The 14,608-nt window shown below is 40.1% G+C and overlaps 1 protein-coding gene across 3 annotated transcripts in view; it reads left to right on the top strand.

Moving 5' to 3' along the window:
- Positions 1-14,608, top strand: part of atp2b1a (ATPase plasma membrane Ca2+ transporting 1a) — a 33,797-nt gene that overhangs the window by 1,209 nt on the left and 17,980 nt on the right. For all 3 annotated transcript variants that reach the window (XM_031313229.2, XM_031313230.2, XM_031313231.2), the window contains exons 2-8: positions 8,117-8,314; positions 8,591-8,848; positions 8,986-9,111; positions 11,186-11,347; positions 11,697-11,732; positions 13,938-14,090; positions 14,230-14,444. In XM_031313229.2, coding sequence (XP_031169089.1) covers positions 8,117-8,314; positions 8,591-8,848; positions 8,986-9,111; positions 11,186-11,347; positions 11,697-11,732; positions 13,938-14,090; positions 14,230-14,444 — 1,148 coding nt within the window. The remainder of the gene's footprint in view (positions 1-8,116; positions 8,315-8,590; positions 8,849-8,985; positions 9,112-11,185; positions 11,348-11,696; positions 11,733-13,937; positions 14,091-14,229; positions 14,445-14,608) is intronic.

The following is a 14,608-nucleotide window of genomic DNA, read 5'->3' on the forward strand; positions in this document are numbered from 1 at the left end:
AATTGCTGAATAGGAATTTGGCTATTGAAAGAGAGCGCGAGTTGTCCAAACATGCATGTCAAGTAGGTGAGCATAGAATCCTGTCATATTTGTAGCATGAGTGACATTGTGTGAGTGTACTTGTCCTCCCCTGCTCATTCTACCTAGTCTATTCTACAAAAAAGACTGGATTGTCGAGGCCCATTACCTTTTTACAGCATTTTAATATAAAGCACAAATAAGTCTTATCACTGTATTGTTTGCTGTAGGTGTGTGAGTAGGTGGGGAAATACTGTAAACATGTTTGGAGTATACTTTCAACTTCTGCTATAGCTGTACACTCTATCAATATTCTGCATATCAGCAGTCTTTTATTTACCATCTTCAGATGATCAAACATGTATTTAAGATTATTTAAAAAAAATGTTTTTAATAATTCTAGACTGCTAATGAAAACAAATATTTTGATAAAACGGATTGCTACTGTACAACGAAAAGGCAGCATTTACCCAATTGTGAAAATGGTTTTACATCTGTAGTCATTTATGACTGTACTGATAAGATTGAATATGTCCACATATAGTTTCCCCTCACAGCAGGTGCTGTTCCACTTGGTACGCAGCCACTGAGTCTTGACACTTCCAGTTTCAATCAGCTCATTTGTTATTGGCTTGGGAAATTAAGCCATCATTTAAGATTACAGGATCTTGACAATTGAAATGGGATTTCTAATTAGTTGGTTGGTCATTTCTCGAACCTCTTAAGGCAATCCTTTGCTAATCCTCCATATTTCCAAGCTCCTTTTTTTTTATACCCAAAGAAGTTTAATTGAACTTCTCTGTTGCAGCTGTGCATGGCTGTACCTCTCTACTTTGACTATTTTTTAGCATGGTCTTTTCAAATCACTACCAGTTTCCATGCTAACACATGCCAGTTCAGTTAGATTTCAATTCACTAGGCTGTGATTCAAATTGATTTTGATAATTTGCATACCAATCCTCTGAGTTTGAAAAGAGTTAATCATGCACACTGTACAATGCGCTTTCTATTTTGTGATAATGAACACTGCCAAACGCCATCAACTCAGTCACAGTGCTGTAGAATAATGAACTAAAAGGTAAAGCATGAAGGCTGTTAATCACAGGTAAATAATATCAAAACTAAAGGATACCAACTATTTGTTTTAACACGTCTCCTTCTAGTTTTGCTAGTATGCTGTACTTCTCAAACAAACCTTGTTTCTATGGTGGTGAGGATTCCAATGTGTGGTGGAAAGACAGAGCTCACCAATACCTGAAGCTCTAGCAGTTGGCCTGGTATTATTTGTATGAGTTCACTTCCTCTGTGTTTTTTTTTGGGTGCTTTCTCTGCTTCAGTAAGTAACCGTGATGAAATAAGTACTAGTTACGCTTTTTTTTATTTATTTTGTAGTTATGTGGTCGGTTATATAACTGTTAGTAGCATTTAAAGGGGAACTCCTGGGGCGGCCTCTAGCTCACCCAGTAAGAGCGTTCGCCCCATGTTGACTGAGTCCTGCAGCGGCGCGGGTTCCGACCCGCTGCCCTTTGCTGCGTGTCATCCCCCATCTCTCTCCCCCTTTCATGTCTATCCACTGTCTCTACACAATAAAGGGAAAAGCCCTAGAAAAGGGGAACTCCACTGTTTTTACACATCAAAATCAGCTCACTCATGGGTAGTACTTCTCATCTTGTGAAAACGGTTGTATAATATTGTTGGGTGGCTTTTTGTAGGAGCTTTGTCAAGTCTGCCAAAATAACACTAGTGATGTGTCACCAGGGTTACCTTGGCTTTGGCTTGAAGATGGCACTTTAAACCGAAAGTCTGCATTACGTTTTTGGGGCATGGAGTTTGAAAGAAGTGGGTGCTTACTAAGCAGGGAGGGGCTCTATTGAGTTACATTATGGGAAGTGTAGTATCCATGGAGGTTTTATGATGGACTAAGACCCCATTTACAAAAAAAAAATAGGTTTGGCAGAGCTGGGAGATTTTGTCAATGGCATGTCCCACGTCAAGGGAAGCTATGCTGCTGCTTCGTCAAGGTCTTGCTTGATTTTTTTATCATGAGTCGCCCAGCTGTTTGTAAGAGCAATACTAAATCTGGAGTATTGTACCAAAATTCCTGTCCTTTTACCACCTTTTCTTAGCATTGAATGTCACAGCTCAGGGTCATAGTTGTACTCCGAAGTGTACCCAGATGTCTGTATCTAGGATTGGGGTAGGGCTGCCACCTCTTAGTCGATTAGTCGACTAATCGGTCGTTTTGGTCTTATTCGACTAAGATTTCTTTAGTTGATGAGTCATTTTTTATGCTTAATTACTCATTTCCAAGAAACTTATGAGCACATTTCTGGTAAGCACAAGATTTAAAGTGGTGCTTTTGCAGGATTAATTGTGTGGAGAAAGTCAGTTTTACAGATGGTTCATTAACTACATTTATATTGTGCTTTTCTAGTCTTAACCACCTCTCAAAGAGCACAGCTCTGTCGATTACATCAACTAATCGATTAATCGACAAAATCATATAAGTGTTAGTCGACTAAGAATTTCTTTAGTCGAGGACAGCCCTAGATTGGGGATAATTTATTTTGGGCACCCAAACCAGTTAATGTTTAAAAGGGGCTGTAGACGCCCAGAAAAGACTTAGAAAGATACCTACAGAAGAAGAGTCATTGCAGAGGTGTAAAGTGTCATTTTCATCTGTAGTATTGGTGGGGGAAAAAATTAAATTACACCATAGTATCATAATTTTCAGCAAGTCTTACTAACACAGCAGCATTTATTTTCTCCCAATCAGATCCTTGGTTTTCTCTGCATAATGAGACTTGTCAAATGGGCATGACCCTTTCGCATCAATATTATTGAAAGTGCCCCCCCCCCCCCCACACACAATTTTTCCCTTTCACAGTTCCGTGTTGATTGCTGTTTTAGTGTAGTCAAATATTTGGGTTCCAGCCTATTGATCAAATCGACTGTGCACTGAGAGGCTTGCACAATTGGACTACAATTCACGGACGGCCTCTCTGTAGCTATCATTCCAAACACCACACCCCCTCATTCAATGGGAAGGTTCAGACTGTTAAATGATAGACTACTCTATATAATTCAGGGGCTGGCGTAGCTTGTCTTCATGTCTGAATTCAAAATGATGTGCTTCGATTGGGCTTTAGCCAGTGAGTAGATGTAACATATGGCCAGACCCTGCTTCTGTTATTGGAGCTGTTTACTGGGAACTGGGGTGGCACGCTGATCTACTTGTAATCTTTGGCTTGAAAGCTGTGATTTGTGAGAACAATTGGTTTCTTGTTTTTCCTTGTATTTAGTTATTAATAGTGGGCATGGGTGTCCTAGGTTTTGGCAGTTCTTATGGTTTTGGTGATTTTAGAATCTTTAGCTGCCAAGTAAATAACAATTAAAACCTGATTTATGTCAGTTATTCCACTTTGGTCAAACTCTCTAGTACAAACCGATATTTAGTGTTTTTGTAGATACTTGGCCATATTTCATAGTGTATTCTGTTTCCAGTATGGCTTGCTAGGTGGAGCATTGTCTCATTCAGTGGTTTTCCCAGAATGTTCTGAGTAGGGCGATATTAGTTTCTCATTTTCTGTTAAATTGCATCATTTCCATTAAATACTATTTTTGGTCAGATGATCTTGCTATAGTAATGAGGGTGCAACACTATTGTTTCATTTGTTGAGCAAAGCCCTGCTCATTAGCACAGAATCTGCTTATGTGCAACAACAATGCCCTGATCACTTATAAATTGGAAAGGACGATTGGGATGTAGCCTAATTACTAAAATGATGTTTGTTTTTTTTTCATTTTATAGAAACCAAGTAATTGTATAAAATAGAAGGAAAAGTGAAAGATATACCTACCTTGTGACCAGACACACGTTTAGCATTTAAGTGGAGTTCATTTCCCCTCAATGTGTCTCTTGGTGCAGCATTATTTTGTTGTTCCACTTGATAAATGAAAGATTTTTCAAAAATGCTCTCCCTGTGTATCAGTTGCTACCCAGTGTGTACCTTTGTGTAAACCCTACATTACATGCAAAAAGTAATACCATAACTTGAGCAGAAATGATGGGAATCCAATTATCCTTGTTAGACTCTGATAAGCATACTATCATTCATATATATATATATATATATATATATATATATATATATATATATATATATATATATATATATATATATATATAAATACACTGATTCTTGAGTAAACTAACAATTTCTCTGATTCAACTCACCTGTTTAGCAAAGTAAGCTACATAAAGAAAACTCTTATGGGAACTGAAAAGCATGAAGTAAGTGCTCTGACTGGTATCTGTTTGTATATGAGCTTAACATAGATGTAATGGCACACTTCTGCCATTCAGACAGGGACTGTATGTAGGAGAAAGGAAAGTACTTCCACACTGTCATTCTTGCAATCACTCATCATACTTGCAGTTCTTACCTTGAGTTCCCATCTAGTGTCTGGTTCATGTCTAATTTTCTATTGAAGTTTACCACGAATAAGAAGACAGTGTACACGATGCCCCTCTTTGCTGCTTTTTGTTTACACAAAATGGGGAAATTATGTGCATGAAACATTTGACTTAAAATTGCTCTAAAATAGCTTGTCCGGTGAGGGGTGTCTCATTGTACTGGACAGTGTGTTGACACATATCTGCCTACACACTGTTATGTAAAGGCAGTAAAAGAGAAATTGTGACCCTATTTCATTTAATTGTGACAGGCTGTGAGTGAAGGCTTACTTTGACCCTTCACTGCAGGCTGAAATGACAGTTCCGAGAGGGGTCAGCTGGGGACAAGCATCCAAATTAAATGGTTAATAATTAGCTGCTTGACGTGAGACCCACTCTGGGTGCTAAAATGATGTGAGGGGCCAAGGCCAACCTATTTTCTGTACGTGTATCCAATGGAGGGACGACTTGTGATCGTCCTCTCTCTGTCACTAGTATTTATTGCTCTAATGCAAAGGGAAAATGTGGTGTAAAATTGAATAGGGTATTAGCTGTCAGCATGTTTTCATTAGAGGCGTAGAGAATCAAAGCAGACGGTGAGAGGCAGCCAGGGAGCAGCAACAGGCAGCAATGCCGGATAAACCACATAGCCTTTTTAATGTGCTGTGCTGGTGAGTCATTGTCATTCTTCTCACCCTCTTTTTAGAAAGGTATGTGTTAGTGTTAGGTTCTAAATGTCAATTAATTAAAGATTATTTTCTTCTTTAATTAAGTGGACCAAAACTTGTTTAAAGTGAAGAATGGGTAGACAAGTCAAGGATGAAACCAGGGCCCACTGGGCCATTTAAAAAGTTGCATTGGGCCAGTAAATACGATCAGCCAGTTGTCTTGCAAAAAAAAAAAAAAAAACATTCTAGACATAGCTTCGCGAGTGACGTTATTACGTCTGCTCTACTCAACAAGACGTCACTCTGCTCTGCCTGTCTGTCTCCAACTTGAGCGGCAGCTGGTTTGACCGTGGGGATGCGAGTGATGGCTAGCTTGACCGCTTTTTCTCAGTCAGCCACAAAATAAAGTTCCACATTTGTACCTTAAAATAGCTACATTTCTAAAAATGTGAATTGCTATAAACATTGGTAAGTTCAGCTATGTTCCTAGCTAACATCAGCAAACTTCAAACAGTTCTTTTGTTTGTGTGTGTGTGTGTGTGTGTGTGTGTGTGTGTGTGTGAGATCAGAAAATACCTATAGATTATGGTCAAGAATAATATCTATTTGAAGTTATTCCAGTGCTCTCATATTGCACAACATTGTAGTAAGTAAGGGATAATGTAGAATGAGCCTGTCATTATTGCTAATTAGAACCCTGACTGATGCAGGTCTTGAATCAGCCTGGAGGGGTTCAATTCGCAATAATGACCGGCTCGCTCTACATTATCCTGCTTATTATACGGCTTATTACACGGCTACTCATACAGAGGTTACCTGCTGACAACGCCCACATCCCGGTCGGGGCGGTTAACTTTACCGCTGATGAGCACCGCTCTCCGGCGGAAGCCAGGTTGTCCCATTTTTTATTGATTTAAAAGTCCATCCATGGCAACGGTCTGTTATACTTAACAACGGGCTGTCATACATAGCAACGGTCTGTTAAATAGAAAAAACTGGCCGTATAATGCCGTGATTGACCAATCGGAATCAAGTATTCAACCAGGCCGAGTAATAAAAAGGAAGACAGAATAATCAGGACAGTGAGGCAGTGTTTAGATATTCAGTTAGAAGCAGGAAATTTTGTTTGATAAATGGACAAATTCTACTAATGGTTTAATTGTCAACAAGCAGTTCTTCACAAAACTGTTGTAGACCTGTCTTTCTCACTTTGCCATGACATAGCGAAATCCATTCCCCTTTGCTTAAAATTACTAAAATTGAATTGCAGTGTAGGGTTGCTACTACCAATTATTTTCATTTCGCCAGACCTTTATCTTTCTTGTGATGATAATATTTTTGCCGTTTGGACCCACCGTTTTTGAATTACAGAACAAACTTAAGAGGTATAATTATCATTAAATGGACATGTTTGACCCATGGAAGATACTGTCTCCCCCTCCCTCCTCTACTCCCTCACTGTGGAAATCACCATAGCAACAACTTCATACACACACATCTCCTATCGTGGAGACTCTTTACTGTAGGCCTGTTGTTGTCCTCTCTTTTCAGGATATGTCAAACAGCAGATTTACTGTTAGCCAGTGTTATTCGGATGTGCACCAAGTAGTAGGCACACTGTCAACATTTCTTGCAGAATTTTCTAGTTTTCATTATTTTTCTGCAGATTATTTCCTTTTTTAGTCTAATTGTTTTGTCTTTAACCTGTTAGAAAATAGTGAAAAGTGTTAAGAGTAGAATTTCCAATGGGCCAAGAAAACATATTCATGTTGCTTGTTTTATTTTACCAACAATTAAAAACCCAAAGATATTTAGTTCACTATCATTAATGACAAAGAAACACAGCCAGTATTCCCATTTGAGAAGCTGGAATTAGAGAATTGTTGTTCTGTTGCTTGACTCTCTAGTTCAGTCTCCCATCAGTGGTCTATTTTGACAGCATTTCCTGATGGAGAATTGTCTCTTTTGCAGAAGAACAATGTTCACAGGCTCATTATCCAAATGTTGTCTCATGATTTGCATTGTACCTCTAGTTTGCGTGTGTGTCTGTCCTTCAGTCTATTACGTCCATACGTTGACCCTACCGATCCTTTTTCCTATTAAGACACTGCTATTCAGAGTGCAGCTTCCCTTCAGCCGTCAGTAGCTCCACTCTTTATTAGTCTCAGTCCCTTGCACCCTCACCCCCCAACCCACCCCCAATTGCCTGTCAGTAACCGTTTCACACAGTCACTCTTCCCTGGCCCCTAATTCTGCTACACCATCTTTCTGCCACACACACATACACACCCACAGCTCCATCCAATCTACCCACACAGTCAGTCAGCATGAATAGGACAAAGAAACTGTCAGACATCATCAAATATGCGAAGGCCCTTTTGAATATATGGCTGTGCCTTGAATGGGTGGCTGCAGAATGCTCTCTGTGCACATGGATGAATGGTTCTCAGGCCAACCAGACGTGTGATGTGTCCGAGAGATGACTCTAACAGGACAGTAGTATACGTAAGCACCTGTGAGTCTAAAGCTGATTCAACCTCTCTGGTCAGGCCATTGTATTTAAAAAAAGGCAGTTTATGGGATTAGACTTGACCTCTGTTCTCACATTCTTTTGCAAGCCTGAAAGAGGTGAAAGTGTTCGACATTCCCACAGAATGTGTCATTGTCGTCCAGCATTGTCACCTCCACAGTGTCAGAAATGCTGATTCCTTTTGGGGATAATGGTTTTGGAGGCCCAGTGATGAGAGTACAGCTCACTGGCTTTTACTTTTTTTAAGACAAGCTCTTCTCCTGTGAACTAAATGTCTACACTAATGCATCCATCTGTGCCCAGATTACATGTATTGCACATAATTAAGGCTTTCTTTTTGATGTGACTATTAAATGTTTGTCGTCATGACATTGAATTCCAATATGGATTTGAAATGAAATCTTACAAATGAAATGCCTTTGTCCCCTGTTCCCTCCTCCCCAGGTCTAAGTGGACAGCCTGGAGACATCGAGAAGCGGAAAACAGTGTTTGGGCAAAATTTAATACCGCCCAAAAAGCCCAAAACCTTCTTACAGTTAGTGTGGGAGGCACTACAGGATGTCACACTGATTATTCTAGAAGTGGCAGCCATAGTTTCACTAGGCCTTTCTTTTTATAGACCTCCAGATGCCGAAAGAACACGTAAGTAACAGCAGCACTTCATTTCCTTTTCATTTTATTAATCCATGTTACTGTTAATTGATATTAGCATATATATGTTCTGGCTGTTATTTTAATTGCTTGGACCTGGATAACGAGTTTTCTGTTAAACAAATGTTTGTCAGTTGCTTGTCCCTGACTTATTTATCTAATTAAAAAAAAACTGCATACTACACTGGGATGATAGGTTAAGAGGAGGTGACTTATGTGGGAGTTGATCGTGAATTTGTATTAACATATTCCCCTGACGCCCTGCAGACTGTGGAAGGGCAGCTGGCGGAGTGGAAGATGAAACGGAGTCAGAAGCAGGCTGGATTGAGGGTGCCGCCATTCTTCTGTCAGTTGTCTGTGTGGTGCTGGTGACGGCATTCAATGACTGGAGTAAAGAGAAGCAGTTTAGGGGCCTCCAGAGCCGCATTGAGCAGGAGCAGAAATTTACTGTCGTCCGTGGAGGACAAGTTATCCAAATTCCTGTGGCTGAGATCGTGGTTGGTGATGTTGCACAAATAAAATATGGTAAGATGATATTGTCAACTATGGTTTTGAAGTCTTTTAATTTAATAAAACCGTTCAACAATAATTGCAAAATTAAATTTTTTTGTACATTATTGTCCCTCCAAATTAAAGACGTGTTTTGTTTGTGTGTGTTTCAGGTGACCTTTTGCCTGCCGACGGAGTCCTCATCCAAAGCAACGATCTGAAGATCGATGAGAGCTCGCTCACAGGGGAGTCGGATCATGTCAAGAAAACGCAAGAAAAAGATCCAATGCTGTTATCAGGTAACATGAAGCCTCAATTTTCTTTTTTCAAAGTTCTTTCCTTGCTGGTTGTTACAGAAAGCAATGAAGGTTGTGATTTTTGAAAGAGGGTTTGATTGAAAACATAACTGTGACTGTTATTTTGCCAGAGATGCTTTTCAGAAATGATCTATAATGCTTAAAGGCATCCGCAAAACTGAGCTAAGTTTGTTTTAAATAATACAATACACATTATCTTCAAGGTCTGGCTTTATGTGACTCGAGTCGTTATTCAGATTAAATGGCAGATGACCTTTGTGCAATTTCATCATTGTAAAAAGCACGTCATTTTTTACAATTACTTACATCGACTTTGTCATATGTGATCTGCTGTCTTCAGCTTCTAGACCTATGATAGACTGAGACGTTCTGTCAATGAGGCCATTTGACAATGCTATCTTGACACCTACATTTCTAAACTTCAAAACAGTGTTTAGGTGGCCGGGTTGGTCAGTGGGTAGAGCAGGCGCACATGTACTGAGAGGTTTATTCCTCGACGCAGAGGTCCAGGGTTCGAATCCGACCTGTGACGATTTCCTGCATGTCTTCCCCCTCTCTCTCCCCTTTCTCACCTAGCTGTCCTGTCAAATTGAAGGCGGAAAAGCCCAAAAAATAATCTTAAAACAAAACAAAAAACTGTGTTTAGTATTTATTTTACACCAATAATTTATTTGAATCAGCAAAAACAGGTAAAACCACTAATTGATTTTCTTGTTAATGTTTTGATTATTCTATTCACAAATGAGACTTTACAGCTGCAGATTGAAAATAATTGAACCCCAAGAATTCATTAGTATTGACCATAGTACTCCTGTTCTAATGTTAATTTGTATGGCTTTGACAAACTGGGTTTAGAATTGAAAGTGAATCGGCGTCCCTATCCTGCTGCTTAGTGTAATCAATTAGGAAAGCCATCCAAACCTCCCCAGATGTAAAGCTGTAATAGGTTCAGTTTAGCTGTCGAGAGTCCATGTGCACAAAGTCCCTTCAACACTGTTTGTGCTGGTAGATAGGTGGATGTGGGTGGGTGTGGGTGTGGGTGGGTGTGTGGTGTGTGCTCACCACTGCTTTTTGATTTCCCTTAGCACAGGCTGTATCCCATCACTCTCACCAATGAAAGAAAAACATCCTCTAATTAACAACGGCATGAGAGAACGTTTTAAATGCTTTCTACTTCTTTTGCTCTCTCTGTTTTCACTCTCTTTTACTCTGACTTAAGCTAGTTTTCCCTTCTGTTAGTTGCATTTTCTGTATAAATCGATGAGATTTTCCTGTGTTCTGAGAGGGATGGAGAAACCCTGTTATCAGATTTGCATTAATTCACCCAGACTGATAATTGGCTTTTGATTAAGGCTGTTGATTAAAGGTTTGGAGGGCATCAATGGCTGTTTCCTTCTCTTTTTACTTGCAAGTGTACCATTCCTTTTGGATTTATAGCCTGTGTGTAGCTGAACATGCCACTTAGCAAAGGAATCTAGTTTAACACTTAAATGAAAAAGTCAAAGGAACAAATATGTTGGATATGTATATTTGGTCAGGGTTAAAGCTAGGGCTGGGCGATATGGAGAAAATCAAATATCACGGTATTTTTGACCAAATACCTCAATATCAATACCGCAACGATATTGTAGTGTTGACTACTGGTGCTTTCCCAAAATATTTACACAATGATATTTTAGATGACTAATCATCTGTAATGTGGATATAATGACTAAGTGGGTGAAGGCAAATAATAGAACAGTTACAACAGTCTGGTACGTTCAGAAAATGACATCACTTTACTGTAATGCAGCCTTTAAAACCAGGAAAAGACAACACTTATGCCATATTACGATATTACAATATCAAAAATTTAAGACGATATCTAGTCTCATATCACGATATCGATATAATATTGATATATTGCCCAGCTCTAGTTAAAGCTACATCCAAAGTATCAACCGAAACAAATAAGTAATCTTGGAAACATAGCACATAGCATTTAGTCAGATACTGTACATACCCTTTCCTTCCTTCCCTTATAAACTGACTTTGTTTTTTACTTCTCTGTCCAAAGGCACTCATGTAATGGAAGGCTCAGGGAAAATGTTGGTCACTGCTGTGGGTGTCAACTCTCAAACTGGAATTATCTTCACTTTACTTGGGACCAGTGAAGATGATGAAGAAGATGAAGAGGAAAAGAAAAAGGAAAAGGAGGAGAAGAAGAAACAGAGAAAAAGTTAGTATCCCCCCTATTTATTTCCCTTCCTTGTTCTGTTGTTCACGTTTGCGTAGACATTTCCATTTTCTACCACCAGTTTTGCATCTCACAAAGATTCCATCATCTTCCATTCTTTTTAAATATTGAAAGCAGAAAGGGCTGAGCCCTTTGAATAGTGTAGTAACATGTGCACTTGCTTTGCAATATATTTGTTTTTAAATCAAAGATAATTGACATATGTAGTGTACACACATGTATACATACATACTTTTTTACAACCGTGGTTAATAGTACAGTTACTGTGTATTGCCCACCAATTTTTGTTTTTTAATTATTACCACTGACTCCACGGTCTATTTTTCCACAGACAAGCAGGATGCAGCAGTGGAGAGTCGTAAGAAAGGTAAGACACACACACACACACACACACACACACACACACACACACAACCATATACAATTGCCTTACAGTTTAGCACCAATCTTTTGTGGCTCTCTGCTGGACGGCGATCACAGCGGAGAACTACGTGACACGTCCCCCTATATGAGGGCTGGCGGGTTAAATCGGCCGTCCTACACATAGAGTATGCCAAGCAGACACACAGCTGACAACCTCACAGGTGAATGCGGTAGAGAAAGGCTCGGATATACAATCTGTTAACAAGGGTCAGCTATAGGTCCGAAAAAAAAAAAAAAAAATCTAAATTAGCATCCCTGGCTGAAGTGTTTTTACGCAATTAATGAGGAGTTGCATATTTTTGCATGTCCCCACGCCAGTTTATATTTGGTACTGGCTGTTCTTGCCTACCCATTGTACTGTCTGGCCCTCCCTTCTGTCTCTATCTCCTCTTTTCTCGTCCTTTCCTGGCACATTGCGCTTTGAGCAGCAGGTGCTACTGAATCCAGTTATAGCGATTAGTGATGAGGAGATTAAAGCCATGCAACAATTCTGGGGCCAAAACATCTGCTTTCCCACCCATCTCTCTCTCGGACTCTCCCTCAGGCCCCCCCAGTTTGATTTCTATTGATGTCCCAGTCTGAACTATTCAGAGTCAAACTGTAAGACTTGCACAATTTCAGACTGACAACGATGATAATGAGGCTGTTTAGAGGTAACTCAGCCAGCTAGCCAGGCTAGTAGTCCTGCCGGGACACTATGATCACTTGTGCTTGGGTCTGTGACCACAACCCTGGCGCTAGTCCCTGGTGCACAGATTCCCTCTGCCTGCCAGGAATCAACAGTAATCCTTTAGACTGAGATTACACAGGCCATGTAAGAGCAGAACAAGCCGCAGTCCACAGCAGCTGCAGCAGCCCAGTGTTAATGCCCCTCCTCTTCCTGCGACATACATTCACACACAATACCATGCTACTGTCTGCACCATGGTAAATACATCGTTTAGCATTGACAAATTAGACATGCTGCCTATGCTTATAAAAAACAAGAGTGCAGAAATTACATAAGACACCCAAATAGTAATAATATCAGCAAAAATGAGAGAGATGTAAGTGTCATTTGTCATGTAGCAGCAGTGGTAGCGCCAGTGCCTGGCAGAGCTAATGATTTCATTGTGGTGAGTAACGCCACGGAGACCGGCCCCTGCTGGCTTGCCGGCTGCCTCTCCTCCCTCCTTTGCCATTATAGGCTTTGCGTTTCCAAGGTTACCTGGTTAGACGTGGGTCTGGGATTCCTGTCAGTTGTGCACGCGAGGGAGGGGGGTCCTGAGGGATGTTGAGGAAGAGATGAAAGATTTATGGGAATTAAACTGGCAACAACTGCTGTCAAAGGAGTAGGTGATTCCTCAGACAGATCCCAGTGCTACTAGCTAGTTAACCTGTTCTTTAAATCTCTAGGTGGGAGTATGGTAATTACACTTCCAAGTCTTCCAGCTAATTACTGTTCAGGCAGGTCACTGCAAACATAATTACGGTGACATTTCCCAAGTTCCATGGATAAAAGGGAAGCAAAAAAAATGCATGCTGATGTGACATCTCTTTTGCTCTTGGAAGTCTCTTTTCATTGAATCTGTTATCTTAAAATATAGCACTTTGTTGTGTTGAAATATTTCCATAACACAGTATTTTTGTCATGCTGATCTTAAGCAACTTGCTGTGACTTGTTACCTGCTGAAACACAATCAAATAACTTTGGGATCAAATCTAGTCTAGAGCTGTTGTTGATCATATTGTTCTTCTTAACACAGCCATAACAGGAAATACAGAAAATAAACATAATATATATACGTGATATAGTTTTTTTACTTAAATAAATATCTCTGTGATATTTGCCCACATAAAGGTAATGCATTCACTGGTGTAACAGCGTTTTTATTTCAGGACTTGCAAATGTAGGCAAATAGGCAAATCTAAATAGGCTTCATGCGGTGCCTGATTTGAAGACTGAAGCTCTTGTGTGTTCTTTGGGTTATGCTGATTTGTTACAACTGCTAGACTGGTTTGCTGCTCTTTTCATACATCCTGGAATCTGTTTGAATATGAAGATATTGAACACAGTGTTGCGTGTGTACATCACTTGACACCACTAAAATGTAAGGTGTTAACTGTCAGGTCGTTTCATTTAACAACCTTTTCTTGTTCTTTGTTGCAGCTAAAGCCCAGGATGGTGCTGCAATGGAAATGCAGCCACTGAACAGTGATGAGGCTGAGGCAGAGGAGAAAAAGAAATCCAGCATGTCAAAGAAAGAGAAGTCTGTTCTCCAGGGCAAACTGACCAAACTAGCTGTACAGATTGGCAAAGCAGGTGAGTTGGAAAAAATCTCCAACGTTCTGTATTTTCTATTCAAAATGACTTCCATTATAATTAACACGTTAGCAAATGATATCCGTATGACTGATTCGTCATCCTGTTTCTTCCTTTTCGTTCTCTCATTCCCTCACAGGACTGGTTATGTCAGCCATCACTGTCATTATCCTGGTGGTGCTGTTTGTAGTAGACACATTCTGTATCCAGGGTCTGCCCTGGGTCAAGGAATGCACACCCATTTATATTCAGTTCTTTGTGAAATTTTTCATAATCGGCGTCACTGTTCTGGTGGTGGCTGTTCCCGAAGGCCTGCCACTTGCTGTAACAATCTCCCTGGCATACTCTGTTAAGGTAAAGTCTCCTAGCCAGGTGACCTCGGTGCTGGCCAACTACACTTTAGCCTATTAAAACTAGCAGGCAAGGCTGTTTAAAACAAGAAGACTTGGCAAACTGATAGCCTAAAGCCAAGCTATGATCCCCTGTGCTGGGCTTAGGGCTGTCAAAATAACGCGTTA

Source organism: Sander lucioperca, chromosome 20 (assembly GCF_008315115.2).
Source record: "Sander lucioperca isolate FBNREF2018 chromosome 20, SLUC_FBN_1.2, whole genome shotgun sequence".
Classification (NCBI taxonomy): Eukaryota; Metazoa; Chordata; class Actinopteri; order Perciformes; family Percidae; genus Sander; species Sander lucioperca.